At 57.4% G+C, this 15,187-nt stretch overlaps 1 protein-coding gene across 2 annotated transcripts in view; it reads right to left on the bottom strand.

Annotated features, from left to right (window-relative positions):
• The window catches only part of SLC66A2 (solute carrier family 66 member 2), a 37,269-nt gene that overhangs the window by 17,466 nt on the left and 4,616 nt on the right, over nt 1-15,187 (bottom strand). The window contains exons 2-3 of one of the 2 annotated variants that reach the window (XM_008252688.3): nt 13,386-13,519; nt 6,438-6,491 (exon numbers count right to left, since the gene is read on the bottom strand). In XM_008252688.3, the coding sequence (XP_008250910.2) occupies nt 6,438-6,491; nt 13,386-13,519 (188 nt within the window). The remainder of the gene's footprint in view (nt 1-6,437; nt 6,492-13,385; nt 13,520-15,187) is intronic. The other variant, XM_051840433.2, reaches the window with a different exon arrangement.

The raw sequence follows: 15,187 nt of genomic DNA, 5'->3' as shown, positions 1-15,187 counted from the left end.
CTGCACTGGGACAGGGTGCTGCCCCAAGAGGCTGCCCCTGCCCAGACTCGGGAGGAAGGGGCCTCAGAGCAGAGCGCTCCACAGCGCCCTCTATGGGTCCGACTGCCTAGAGCTGCGCGTGCTCAGTAAGAGGACGCTGAGGATGAGCAGGAGGAGGGAAGCAGAGCAAAGCCTCACTGAGCCACAGCCCTGCCCAGAGGTGGGGCACACGTCCCACGGCACCCCCAAAGCCAACACCACCATGGGCGGGCAGCTAGTGGAAGCCAGACCGACAGCACTGACCCCCACAGGCTCCACAGGGACCAGGAGGGTCAAGGCCAGCCAGAGCCACCCGGTGGGGACGGCACCTGGGCAGCCAAACGCAGAAGCGCACGAGCCACACGCTGCTGCAACAGTCACCTGGAGTGTCCAGTTCACAGCAACAGAGCCAGCAGGGACGCCCACGCGGCAGGCGGGACACGGGCTGGGCCGAGAAAGAGCAGGCAGCGGCACCTCGCCAGAGACCCGCCCGAGCAGAGCCGAAGTTACACACTCGGGCGGAGATTCAGCAAAGACGACGCAGCCCAAGGAACAGAGAAGGCAGAACGCACCTCAGAGACGCCAGTGCCAGGCGTACGCTCGGTGCCCCTAACAAGACGAGAGATGCAGGGGAGTATCCCCTAATCCTGGCGGAAAACCTCCAGGCTAGATGAAAACATTAACCCAGGGCCGGCGCTGTGGCGTAGCGGGTAAGGCCACCACCTACAGTGCCCGCATCCCATATGGGCGCCTGTTCGAGTCTCAGCTATTCCACTTCCAATCCAGCTCTCTGCTATGGCCTGGGAAAGCAGTAGAAGGTGGCCCAAGCGCTTAGACCCCTGCACCCACATGGGAGACCTAGAAGAAGCCCCTGGCTCCTGGCTTCGAATCGGCACAGCTTTGGCCACTGTGGCCATCTGGGGAGTGACTCAGTAGATAGAAGACCTTTCTCTCTCCCTCCCTCTCTCTCTCTCTCTCTGCCTCTCTGTAACCCTGCCTTTCAAAAAAAAAGGAAATATGGGGCTGGCACTGTGGCATAGGTGGTAAAGCCACCACCTGCAGTGCTGCCATCCCATATGCGCGCCAGTATGAGTCCTGGCTACTTCACTTCCGATCCAGCTCTCTACTGTGGCCTGGGAAAGCAAGAGAGGGTGGCCCAAGTTCTTGGGGCCCTGCACCCACGTGAGAGCCCCAAAACAAACTCCTGGCTCCAGGCTTTGGATCGGCGTAGTTCCGGCCAACTGCGGAGTGAACCAGCGGATGGAAGACCTCTCTCTCTCTCTCTCTCTCTCACTCACTCTCTCTGCCTCTCCTTCTCTGTGTAACTTTCAAATAAATAAATAAATCTTTTTAAAGAAGTAAGTAAATAAAAATTAACCCATACTCCCGAGGATCTCAACACACTGGAGGTGCGGTAGACAGAGTCCCACACGCTGGCATCACACCCAAGCACTGATGCCAAAGAGAACGGCAGGTCTGGGAAGCACCACAGAAAAGCGGCTTCCTGCTCGGGAGGAAACCCCAGCAAGACGCAGCTGCCGCGGCGGGGTCCAGCAGCCCCAGAGGCACCAAGTGCTGAAAACTGACGGTGGCTCGCGCTGCTCAGCTTCCTCTAGAACAAGGGCGGAGCAGGGCCAGCGTCGTGGCGCCGATGGGAGCATCCCATGTTGGTGCACACCCTGGCTCTCCCCGCTCCCAGCCCAGCTTCCCCTAGTGCACCAAGCACACGGGCCCTGGGAGTCCCACACCGAGCTGCAGGCTCCCGGCTGCCACCGGCCCAGTCCTGGCTGTCGTGGCTATTTCGGGAGGGAAGCAGCTGGTGGAAGACACTCACTCATTCCCTCTTTGTCTGTCTCTGTAGCTCTGCCTTCCAAATAAACAAACACCTCTTCTTCTAAAAGGGCACAGTGGAGAAGCCGCCACGCAAACACGCGCTGAGAGTGTTGCTGGCAGGCAGATCCGCCTTACAGGAAACACAGGAACGCCAGACAAGACCCAAACCCACGCGAGCAGCCACGGGGGCAGGTGAAGGGACTGTGCACACCCGTCCACTTCCTACCTCACTCAGCAAGCAGCTACAGTATAGAACACCACAGATGGTTATTCTGGGCACTCCAATGACTGCCTGACAGTGACAGCACAAGTCGGATGGCTGGGCCAAGGGCACTGCCGAGGGCGGCTCAGAGCCACAGAAAGGAGCCAAGAGACCCAGGACGGGGCGGGCATCGGGTGCCACCTGGGACACTGCAGCCCCCACTGGAGGGTCTGGGTTGAGTCCCGGCTCTGCTCCCAATTCCAGCTTCCTGCTCGTGCACGCCTGGGGGCAGCAGTGACGGCTCAGCTGCTGGGGCCCCGACACCCACCTGGAGACCAGGATGGAGCTCCGGCTGCCAGTCCAGGCCTGGCCCTGCCCCAGCTGTTGCAGGCTTGTGGGGAGCAAGCCAGCATGCGGGCACTCACTCTCTCTCTCTCCCAAATAAGTAAAGTTAGTAAGTAAACGTTTCAGAAAGAGAACGGTGAGCACGAGTAATATGGGGACTCCACAAATGTGTGTGTGCTGCTTCCTGCTCTTCTTTGAGACATCAAATTCACATCAAGTAACAGAACACTACTGTGTCAGTTTGTAACGCAGGTAGACGCAGGGTGTGTAACGATCACACCACAAGGAGGAAGTGCAGCCCTGTGGGAGCCGCTTCGCTGTCTCCCTGGAATTCCGCATATATACGGAACATACAGGGCGGGCGCTGTGGTGTAGCGGGCAAAGCCACTGCCTGTGGTGCCAACATCCCAGGTGGGCACTGGTTCCAGTCCCAGCTGTTCCACTTCTGATCCAGCTCCCTGCTAATGCACCTGGGAAAGCAGTGGAGGATAGCCAAAGGACTTGGACCCCTGCACCCACATGAGAGACCTGGACAAAGCCCCTGGCCCCTGGTTCCTGGCTCCTGGCTTTGGTGTAGCCCAGCTCTGGTCATTGAGCCCATCTGGGTAGTAAACCAGTGGATGGGAAGACCTCTCTGTCTCTCACTCTGACTTTCAAATAAGTAAGTCTTTTAAAAAAAAAAAAATCTGATTATGAAGTTAGTATAAATTAAGGTGCACACTGTAAGCCTTATAGCAACTCAATAACTCCAAAAATGTAGTTTAAAAAAATCATTTGGCACAGTGGTTAAGACACTTGGGATGCCCACATCCCACATCAGAGTGCCTGAGTTTGAGTCCCGGCTCCTCTTCTAATTCCAGCTTCCTGCTCACGCACCCTGGGAGGCAGCAGGTTTAGGTACTTGGGTCCCTGCCACCCACACGGGAGACCCAGATGGAGCTCTGGGCTCCTGACTTCCACCAGGCCCAGCTCTGGCTTTGCAGGCATTTGTGGAATGAACTAGTGGATGGAAGATCTCTTTCCCTCTATCTTTTTGTCTCTATGCCTTTAAAATAAATGAAAAGGAAAGAATTGATTAAAATAATATAATCTAAAATATCATTAAGCGAATTAAAATATTATACTGTAAAGTATTCACTTAAAACCAGAGGAAGCTGCAAAGAAGCTGGGGACAAAAAAAAAAAAAAAAAAAAGACATCATATATATAGAAAACAAAAACCAAAATTCAGACATAAATCCAAGACAACATTGTGTGAATTAAATAAACAGTCAAATCAAAGGGCAGAATAAATTCTGAAAACACTCTTCACACAATGCCTACAAAAGACACTTTAGATCCAAAGATATAAAGATGTCCAAATTTAACAAAATGGAGAAAGATAAATACCACAGACCACCACCACGGGATATCTGCAGTGCCTACCTTAATATCAGAAACTTAAAACAAAAAAGCATTACTAGGAGTCAAGAGAGACACTTTATAATGTTGAAAGGCCAATTCAGCAATAAATGTAACAATTACAAACATATACGCACCTAACAACAGTGTTCCAAAACACAAGAAGCAAAAACTGGTAAGTGAAAGAGAAAAGGATCCAAACACAGCTGGGGGCTCAACACCCCTTTCAGTGATGAACCCACGAGCTGCCCAGGCCTGGCAGGCCCCCTCCACGACCCCGCGACCCATGTGGAACCACCTCCCCCCAACACGCGTGAAACCACCTCCCAACACGTGTGGAACCACCTCCCCACACATGGAACCTTCTCCCTTCCACAACACATGAAGAACTGCCTCCCCCCACTACACACAAGGAACCACCTCCCCCAACACACATGGAACCACCTCCCCCAACACACAAGGAACCACCTCCCCCAACACACAAGGAACCACCTCCCCCAACACACATGGAACCACCTCCCCAACACACAAGGAACCACCTCCCCCAACACATGTGGAACCACCTCCTGCCCACCACACACAAGGAACCACCTCCCCAACACACATGGAACCACCTCCCCCAACACACATGGAACCACCTCCCCCAACACATGTGGAACCACCTCCCCCAACACACAAGGAACCACCTCCCCCAACACATGTGGAACCACCTCCCCCAACACACACAAGGAACCACCTCCCCAACACACATGGAACCGTCTCCCCTCCACAACACATGAACTGCCTCCCCACCACCACACATGTGGAACCACCTCCCCCTCCACCACACACAAGGAACCACCTCCCCGCAACATGTGTGGAACCACCTCCCAACACGCGTGGAACCACCTCCCCTCCATAACATGTGAAGAACCGCCGCCCCCCTCCATGTGCGAGAAATCTCCTCGGCACGCACGCTGGGCCACAAAGCCAGCCTCAACACACACATGGGAATCAACAGAGAATTAAGCTGTAACTCCAGGGAATTAAGCTAGAAATCAGTAACAGATTCACAAATTTGTGGAGTTAAAAAACACACTTCTAAATAATCAGCGCATCAAGGAAACTGGGAAACATTCAAGACAAACAAAAATGAAAAGACACAACCAGAACCGACGGGCACCGCCACCGCGCTGCTGAGAGGCAAATGATGACGGCAAACATCTAAAAAAGATTTCAAATCAATGATCTAACCTTCCACCTCAAGAAGCTAGGGGGGAAAAAACTAAGCCGAAAGCAAGCAAAAGAAAAGAAATAATAACTGTAGAGCAGAATTAAGTAAACTAGAGAACAGAAAAACACTTAATAATCAACAGTCATCTCTTGGGAAAAAATCAATTAAGACTGACAGCCCCTGAGCTGGACCGGGCAGGTGGGGGGGCTGACAGGAGGGTCCTTGCTTGCGCCTTGCCCAGGTAAGAATGGGTGCAGGGGCACCAGCAGAAAGCATGGCCAGTAAAGCAGGCAACGCCAGTCAGATGGGACCAACTGAGGGCAAGGAGGAGACAGAACAGACTCGACAGAAACCAACGCAGCAGTTTGAAGAGTTCCCACAAAGGAAAGCCAGGCCAGGATAACTGTAGGTACCTAAAGCACTGATAGCCATCCTTCAAATTCTTTAAAAACAGACAACGAGGGAGCACCTCCCAATCTGCCTCAGGAGGCCAGCATTATCCAGGCACTAAACCAGGCAAAGTTATCACGAGAAAACACAGTGCAGGCCCACGCCGGCACGTGGGCACCAAAGCCTGAACACGATGCTCCAAACACGGCCCTGTGACACCCAGGAAGTGTCACCAGCGTGGCCAAATAGGGCGCACCCAGGACTGCAGGCTGGCTCGACCCACAGAACCGTCGACGGAGCACCGCCGTGGCGGACAGAAGCTGAAAGCCACAGGATCACCTCGACAGACCCAGAGAGCAGCGGCAAACTCCAGCGCACGTTCACGGTGAACACCCCCGATGAGGACACACGAAAGGCCACAACGGGGACGCTGGCACTGCGGGCCCACTGCTGCAACGCGGAGCTGCCGCGCCGGCTGCCAGTGTGGGCGCACAGCCCCCTCTCGCACGCAGGGCATCATGGGGAGAAGGGGCAGAACTCTACCTGCAGGTCACGCGCTCGTACGTGGCAGAGCCTGTCTGCCAAACAGCTGTTGGAGCCAACAAATGAATTCAGCAAAGCTACAACACAAGGTCCACAAGTGCAAATCAACTTTATTTCCACTAAACTAGAATGCACAATTCAAGATGAAAAACAAAGCGATAGCGTTTACGGCAGCGTCCAAAAGAACGGAACACTCGGGAACGAACTTGAGGAAGGAAGTCTGGAATCTGTAGCCACAGAGTTCTCTGCTTCCTTCCCAGCTCAGCGTCAGCCCCTCCCTCCCTCCCTCCCTGCCTCTCTCTCTCTCTCTCTCTCTCTCTCTCACACACACACACACACAGAACAGGCAGGCTTCTGGAACTACACCATGCAGAGCTATGGGCTGTTAGTCAGCTGCACACACAGCCATGCTGGGTGAGTCGGCTCGGGTGCAGGCACGGGGTGGGGGTGGGGGTGGGGTGGGAGGGATGGCCTCATGCAGCCTGGTACATACCGAGATAGGACCACCTTGGGGGGGCTTTGGTTTCTTCATCCTTACTATCTGCAGCTACATTTAAAAAGACAAAACAGAGAAAGACACAGAAAGAAAAGACAAGAAACAGACGGGTATTAACAGTGCAAACAACTGTGTTTCCCCTTTTGGCATTTCTTTAAAAGCAGAAAGACCCCAAGATTTCAGTTCCTGTGCAGTACAAAATCCACTTCTGGACTATTATTTCTGCCCTCTTCCAATACCATAACAAAGTGCATGGGGGCAATGTAGGACCTAAAACTGTCACATTTTCAGTGAATGCTCAGGGCACGGGCAGCACAGGCATGGGTGTGCAGCCTTGGCTGCAGCACGGTCTCCCAGGTGCCTTCCAAAGGTCACTCACTTCAACAGGCGCACGGTGGGCACGGGGCAACCTCTGCCCAGGCTGCTGCCGCTCCCCAGGAGGCAGGTGCTGGGCCGCCAAGTGGGGAGACCACGTGGGGAGAGAGGTTTTACAAACCCACAGCCCCTCCCTGCCCTGCCTCCTCCTGGGTCACCAGGGACCCCCACTCAGCCTTCCCTCCCCTTGCTGTGACCGCTGGGCCTCTGCTCACAAGCAACACGGCCATGAGGAGACGCCCGAGGGGCCCGGCCTCAGCAGCCCCCGCTTTCCAGCCCCAGACTTTCACTTTTTCTGTTTTCACCTCCAGGCTTGACCATGCGACACCAGCAAGCAGAGTGGTGCAGCACGCCGGAACATGCCAGAACATTCTGGCACACATCGGGGCCGGGGGAAGGTCCAGGCGTGGGAGAGACCACTGCGAGAATGCCGACGGCCACGCTGCAAGCTAGACAGCCGGGCAGGACAGACAGGAGGAGCCCCGCAGCCAGCGAGGGAAGCGAGAATGTTTCTAGCAATCACCCACTTCTGCAAATCACCAGACGCAGCCTCCAGGCCATGAATCCAGGGTCCAGGCGTGGCCCCAGCAGCCTCACCAGGCCTGAGGCTTCTCAGAACCTGCCATACCCACAGGAGGGGTCTGTGTCCTCCCCACCCCCCCCCCTTTTTTTTTAAAGATTTTGTTTGAGAGGCAGGGTTACAGAAAGATGAGAGACACAGAGAAAATCTTCCATCTGCTGGTTCACTCCCCAGATGGCCACAACGGCTAGCGCTGGGTCAATTTGAAGCCAGGAGCTTCTCCTGGGTCTGCCACGTGGGTGCAGGGGCCCAAGCACTTGGGCCATCTTCCACTGCTTTCCCAGGCCATCAGCAATCAGCAGAGAGCTGGACTGGAAGAGCAGCAGCCAGGCCGCGAACTGGCACCCATATGGGATGCAGGTGCTGCAGGTGGAGTCTTAGCCTACCGCGCCACAGCACTGGCCCCATGTCCTTTCCCCTTGATGACAGGCGAGCTGCCGTGGCTCCAGTCTGCAGAGGTGGGCGTGGAAGAAACACAGCTTCCAGCCACGATGCTCCTAAAAGGGCCCTGGAGTCCAGCTGCTGTGTCATGAGCAAGCCCTGGCCACTGGAGGAGGCCACATGTGGGTGTCACAGCGACAGCCTTGGCACCCTCACTCCACTGGGCACACGCATGCGATGTGAGTCCCATGACTCCTGCGATGTTGGCGCCCTCACACTTCTGGGCACACAGGTGTAACATGAGCCCTGTGACTCCTGGGGTCTTGGGAAACAAACAGGACTGGGCTCAGGTGGGCAGGGACCCACTCCAAGGCTGAACAGGGCCGGGTCACCACCAGGCTTGAGGTTGAGTCAAACATGCCGGTGTGCACGTATGAAAGGTCTCACATCCCCAGAAACCCCCAGAAAAGGCCATCACCAACCTCCATGTGCACACCACCATGCAGACTGCGGCCGGCCTCCCAGGGCCACATCCCAGACACACGGCTCCCAGGAGAAAGGACTAACCCTGGGCACAGGCAGGAGGTGCAGACACAACACAGGGCCTCTTCTAAGTGTATTTATATCTGTCTATCTGTCGGCACACAGACGATTCACTCCCAGATGCCGTAATGGCCAGGACTGGGCGGGAGCCAGGAATGGGATCTAGGGAGTGGCAGGAACCCACGCACTGGAACCACCACCCCTCCCTCGAGGTCGCATGAGCAGGAAGCTGGGGCAGGAGTGGAGCCAGGACTCCACCCAGGGCCCCGGCAGGGGTGTGGGGGTCTGCACTATGGCACCATCGTGAAGCCCCTTGTGGCGCCACAATCAAGGGGAACCCTTGCACCTCCACAAGGACAGCAGCAGTCACGCAAACTACTCCACGCGCTTTACAGCCACACTCAAGACTGCGGACACAAACACAGTCCTCATCGCGAAATCAGTGGGACAGACTTCAGAGCCAAGCAAGCACGGGAAAGGCCTGTCTGCTCCCTGCTCTTCCTGTACAGGCCGAGCCGAGGGACAGCCCGACACCAAGGCAAGAAGTCCCTCCGCATGGGGCACGCACCTGTGGCCCCACAGAAGGAACGCTTCTGGCCATGAGCCCGGCTGCCCGCATCCAGTAGAGGCACCTGACAACGTGAGATCACTACAAAAGAGCCCAGATCTGACCAGATCCCAGGACCAACCATCTGCCACTGAGATCTGATCAGGCCTGGGACCGAGGATCCGCCATGGGCAGAGAGCGCCACCCGGGATCTGACAGGCCCAGGATCTGCCAAGGGCAGAGAGAGCAGAGGGATCAGGTCTGGAACCAAGGCTCTGCCACGCGCAGACAGCCACACAGGATCTGGTCAGACCTGGAGACCAGGGATCCACCACAAATATAAAGACAGCACAGAGCGCACTGGGCGGCCAGCCTGAGGGCTCACCCAGGGCCTCACCCAGAGCATCCCTGGGCTCCTGTGGCCGTGCAAGCCCCAGCCAGCAGCCTGGGTTAGGAAAAACTGTTTCCAGCAGGTTGGTGCAGCCAGCATCACACAACTCAGAAGGAGTCAAGGGAGAATCCACAGGTCAGAATCAAAACTAACAAATATACTTCATCCAGCAGTGTCACATGTGTCTGCCCAGATCCAAGGAGACACAGTAGCCAGGAAAACTAGAAAACAGAGAACCAGACACTGGCACAAACTGCGTATCTGAGAATACACACTGCTCGCATCTCTGGGTGACTGGTTTCTTGGCTCGTGTGTGTGTCTGCCGTGAGAGGCAGAGAGACAGACAGACCGCTCCCACTTGCTGGGTCACCCTCCAAATGCCCACAGGAGCCAGGAGCTCAGCCCAGGTCTCTCGTATGAGTAGCAGGAACCCACGACCTCGCCATCCCCGCTGCCTCCCAGCGTCTGCACCCCAGGAAGCCGGGCTCAGGAGGAGGCAGGGCTTGACTCTGGGTAGCACGTGGGCACCTGCACTGCAGGCCCGGCCCCCGCCTGTGCTCCTGTGCCCCCAGGTCCTCATGCTTTAGAGATGTGAGGGGAATTCAGAAGGCCATGGGACAATGGAACTGGGAGGTAAGCAGGAACCTAGGCCCAGGTCTTCACAGTCCACATTTGCCGTGAGGGCATGGAGGCCCCACACACACTCTGAACCATCTGCAGACACGCACGTCTGGGGTGTGCTCCACGCTGCAGGAAGCAAACGCGATACAACTACTCAGGGCTTCCCTGGTCTACTCTCCATGCCCGCCCAGGACCCGGGCAGTCCCGGGGTGGGGGGCTGGGTACGCAGGAGACCCCAGCCGCACCCATGCGCACTGGCACAAGGGCTGGATAACCTCCGTGAGTGAGGTTTTCTAAAGCTGGATTCTAATTTTGAATATTATGCAAATTTTGTCATAGGAGACTGATGGTAAAGACAGACAGAAAATCTTGGGAAATAACCCCAGAATATTAAAATGGTCACCCCTGAAAGCGGGAAGCTATTCTGCCTTTTTAAGATTTTATTTATTTATCTGAGAGGTAGAGTTACAGACAGTGAAGGGGAGAGACAGAAAGAGAGGTCTTTTATCTGCTGGTTCACTCCCCAAATGGCCACAACGGCCAGAGCTGGGCCAATCTGAAGCCAGAAGCCAGGAGCTTCTTCCAGGTCTCCCACACAAGAGGGCCCAAGCATTTGGGCCATCTTCTATTTCAGGCCACAGCAGAGAGCTGGATTGGAAGTGGAACAGCCAGGACTAGAACCAGCGCCCATACAGGATGCCAGCACTGCAGGCGGAGGCTTAACCTACTGCGCCACAGCGCCTGCCCCACTCTTCTGCTTTTACTTTAAGTCCTGCTGTCCTCCCCACAGCACCTACACGAGCACACACAGATCTTTATAATCAGATGACAAACCATATTTAAGTTTTTAAGTCACCTGTATTTCTCCAATGCCATCTGTGCTTCTTTAACATTAACTTTTTTAAAAGCTTTTTTTTTACTTATTTATTTGCCAGGTAGAGTTACATACAGTGAGAGGCTAAGACAGAGAGAGAGAGAGAGGTCTTCCATTCACTGGTTCACTCCCCAAATGGCCACAATGGCCAGAGCTGCGCCGATCCGAAGCCAGGAGCCAGGTGCTTCTTCCTGGTCTCTCAAGCAGGTGCAGGGGCCCAAGGACTTGGGCCATCTTCTACTGCCTTCCCAGGCCACAGCAGAGAGCTGGATTGGAAGAGGAGCAGCCGGGACTAGAACCAGCGCCCACACGGGATGCCGGCACCACAGGCAAAGGATTAGCTGTGCCAAGGCGCCAGCCCCAATATTAACTTTCAAACTGAACTGGTGACCTTCAATTGGAAAATCCCTACAAAGGCAGCTGGAAAATGTCTGTTTTGTTTTCTCATCTGAGCATCCAAAGAGAACCCGGAGCATCTCTGCGTTCATGGTCAGTTTGCCAGGGGCGTGGGTGAGGCCAGGAGCCACACAGGGAGAGACGCCAGCCGCCTCCCTGGCACCACAGCATCTCCACGGCCACAGCAAACCCAGAGCTTCCAGCCAGAATTTCTGGTTCTCTCACACCCTCCCCACCCCAAGAGCTGAGAGGAAACAAACCACACGTTTCATCTCAGCAACCTTAGCAACGTGCCAGGGCCTGCGTTCACACAGGGGGAGCGAGCCCACGTGGCTGAGTCAGACTCGAACATGAAAAGTGCAGACGGCCCAAGTCACATGGGGTCTGGATGGGGGCTGGCGGGGACCTGAGCCGTGGAGGCTCATGGGGGACTCACGGTCCAGTGAGGCCCACACAGGTCACACAGGGCCGTCCCCCCACCCAAACAACCCAGCCCCAAGCACTTCTGCAGAGTCCCGCTGCCACAGGACCGGGTGTGGACACCCAGGCGCTGTTATCCTGCCCACCAGAGCGAGGCCCCGTCAGAGACCCAGACTCCCACTCAGTCTGCGCTGACAGAGCAGAACCACTCCTGTGTGGGCTGCCGTGGAGCCACACGCTTCTGCCGAGAAAGGTCGAGGCGGATTCGGCTCTGCCGTGCACCGACCCTGACGCAGGCGCTGGCACACGTCTGGGTGGGCACCGGCTCCCCGTGCCTGCTGCTAGAAGTCCACACAGAGGGGACGGTGTGCGCGGGCCCAGAGGTGCCTGCCCTGTGGTCCCACAAACCAGAGCCCACAGCTCTCTCAGACAGGGGTGCAAAAGCTGGTCTCACGCTGGCAGCCCCAGGGCAGGAGAGACACCAACCGATGCCCCGATGCCCAGGTCGCCCTGAGCAGAAACGTGAAACCACAGCTCCACCCTGACACACGCGGCTCCAGGCAGGGTCAGTGGTGTCGTCGGCACCAGCCTGGTGTAATTTCAAACCCAAATCACAGCCAGAGAACAGATACTCACAGAGGAGAACAGGATGGGAGGAGAAGGGGGAGAACGAAGCCAGCAGCAAGCGGGCCCGGCAGTCACCTGCACGGCTAAACGACCCCACCTGGCGCAGTCTGCCGCCACAGCCAGAGGCCAACCCGCCTTCTACAAGGACACGCGGAGCGGGTGCACGGGAAGGAAGGAACGCTCCTCTCGGGGCTGGGGGGGGGGGGGGGGGCTGAGGCTCAAACAGCAGCACCATGGCACGGAGCACCTGCCAGGCTTCCCACTCCTGGCAGCCCCACAGTGAGTACGGCCTGGGGCAAGGCCTCCCTCAACAGCACTGCACCTGCACACACAGGTGTGTGTGCCCTGTGGCCAGGGCGAGGGCCGAGACTGCCGTGGCCAGAGGTCTGATGGAGAGCTCTACACCTCTGCACCCGGGACAGCACAAAGAACGCCAGGTTGGGAGTGGCGCTCGCAAAAAGAGTTACTTTGTCTTGTCTGAGCCACCAAAAGTCAAGGAGTGGCATGTGTGAAGCATGTGCTAAGAGTGTAGCTGGCCCTGCTAGCCACAGCAGCACAGGGCATGCAGACCCTGTGTGTTCTAAGCATGCGGTCGGTCCTGCTAGCCACAGCAGCACAGGGCATGCAGACCCTGTGTGTTCTAAGCATGCGGTCGGTCCTGCTAGCCACAGCAGCACAGGGCATGCAGACCCTGTATGTTCTAAGCATGCGGTCGGTCCTGCCAGCCACAGCAGCAGCAGGCCCTGTGTGTGTTCTAAGCGTGTGCTAAGCGTGTAGTTGGGCCTGCCAGCCACACAGCACAGGCCATGCAGACCCTGTGTGTGCTCTCCAGGAAGCCCATGACGGTGTGACTCTGGATGCACACGGGACAAGGTACGGGAGAGACCCCAGCCCACGAAGGAGAGCGCTGTCTGCTGGGCCCTGCTCTGGTAGAGGAACTGAGACCACAGCGAGGAGGCAGAGCCCAGCGCCACCGCACCTCGGCTCCAGAGAAACTGCTTCATCGCAGCACCTAACACACTGGAAAGGCCGCTCCCAGGGCAGACAACAGCACCGTGTGGGCGAAGCAGAGCCGCTGGGACAGCACCAGGGGGCGCGGCTGCTGCCTCGCCAGTGCAGGAGACAAGCTGCGCCTGTCACTCAGTAACTGCAGAAGCTGACCTTCATTTCCAACCGCGTTAATCACCAACCTGCGAAGGAGCGGCGTTTGATGTTCAGCTCGTTCGCCACGCGGACTTCAGTACAGAGTTTCAGCATCAGCAGCATGGTCAGGATCATGATGATGCTTTGCCACAGGAGGGGGGACTCAAAACGCCGTCCGAACCTGGGTGGGGGCGAGAAGCCGCAGGTCAGGAAGGGCAGCCCAGCACCAGCCGCTGGTCTCCTGGACCCAGTGTGGGATGGGCCAGGGTGGGGAGGGGCCGTGAGACCCCAGACAGCAGAACCCAGGACCCTCAGCTGGGAAGGGTCCAGACACCAAATGCCACATCCTCCCTCCCCCAGAATCACCCCAGCCTCAGGACGCCCATCCAGAGCCCAGCCCAGGTGTCCCAGGCCCTGTCCGTGCAGGCCCAGCCACCCACCAGGCACAACGCCCAGTTTCTTTCTTTTTTTTTTTTTTTTTTTTTTTTGACAGGCAGAGTGGACAGTGAGAGAGACAGAGAGAAAGGTCTTCCTTTGCCGTTGGTTCACCCTCCAATGGCTGCCGCGGCTGGCGCACCGCACTGATCCAATGACAGGAGCCAGGTGCTTCTCCTGGTCTCCCATGGGGTGCAGGGCCCAAGCACTTGGGCCATCCTCCACTGCACTCCCGGGCCACAGCAGAGAGCTGGCCTGGAAGAGGGGCAACCGGGACAGAATCCGGCGCCCCGACCGGGACTAGAACCCGGGGTGCCGGCGCCACAAGGTGGAGGACTAGCCTAGTGAGCCGCGGCGCTGGCCACGACGCCCAGTTTCTAGTTCACAGCACCGCTGCCTCCTGCCACAAATTCCCACCCCTCCCAAAGAAGAGCCGGCAGCTGAGGGGCTCAAGGTCCCTGGCCCACACAGGCTCCCAGGTCTCCCTGCTCACTTTCGTACCCAGTGCTGAGCACCCCACGACCTGCCCATCAGCCTCTGGAGAACCACACTCCCATCCCAGCAGGACCTGGAGGCCCACAGCGTCCACCTCCCGGGAGAGGCCTGGCCATGTGTCCTCGCAGGCACAACCCGCACCCCAGCCTGCCGTCCTGGAAGAGCCCTGGAGAGTCAGCTCAGGGCTTCTCGGGTCAGAGTTACTTGCACGATTTGCACTGGCTGCCAACACCGAAGTCAGGAGTCCACCTAGCAGTCTATCTCCCAAATCTCACAAACCACAGGACGCAAGCGGCAGCCGCCCCTTCCCCACCTCTAACTGGGAGCTCCTGATGGCAGCAGGGCCGAGTCGGAGAAGCCCCTGGCCCGCCCAGCCACGCCGAGCTCCCACGCCAGGAGCCTGGCCCAGGGAAGGAACTGTGCCAAAACACTGCAGGAACTGAGGCCCAGACGGCGCAGGAAGCTGTGGGCAAGACCCGTGCAGGCTGGACTGCTCCAGCATTGCCACGAGCCAGCCCCCAGTCCCTGCCAGTCAAACTGTCTCCCCAGAGGGCCTCTGGGCTGGACGGCAGCCGCCGCAGCTCCTGGGGTGTCCTCCATGGAGACGTGCCCACCGCTGTGCCCAGCAGAGGAGCTGCTTGGACGGGCAGCTGCCAGGTGGGGGTCTCACAGCAAGAAGGAACGAGAGACTCCCTTTGGGGTGCAGAGCCAGGGCGGACCGGCATGCTGCCCCTAACTGGCTCCCGAGGCTGAGCCCCTGCCCCAGCACTGTCCCCTGGGAGCTCCTGCACCCTGCAGACAGCAGCTGCCCCGGGCACAGAAGCGAGGGAGCTGGCAGGAAGGCAAACCAAGTCATCTCAGTGCAGGTGGACGCAAAGCCAGGGCCCGGCAAGCAGGCAGCTGAGCCCAGGGACGCGCC

This window comes from Oryctolagus cuniculus, chromosome 10 (genome assembly GCF_964237555.1).
Source record: "Oryctolagus cuniculus chromosome 10, mOryCun1.1, whole genome shotgun sequence".
NCBI classification, from domain to species: Eukaryota; Metazoa; Chordata; class Mammalia; order Lagomorpha; family Leporidae; genus Oryctolagus; species Oryctolagus cuniculus.
Note: the sequence above shows the minus strand (reverse complement) of the source record. Positions and strands in the feature narration are given on the sequence as shown.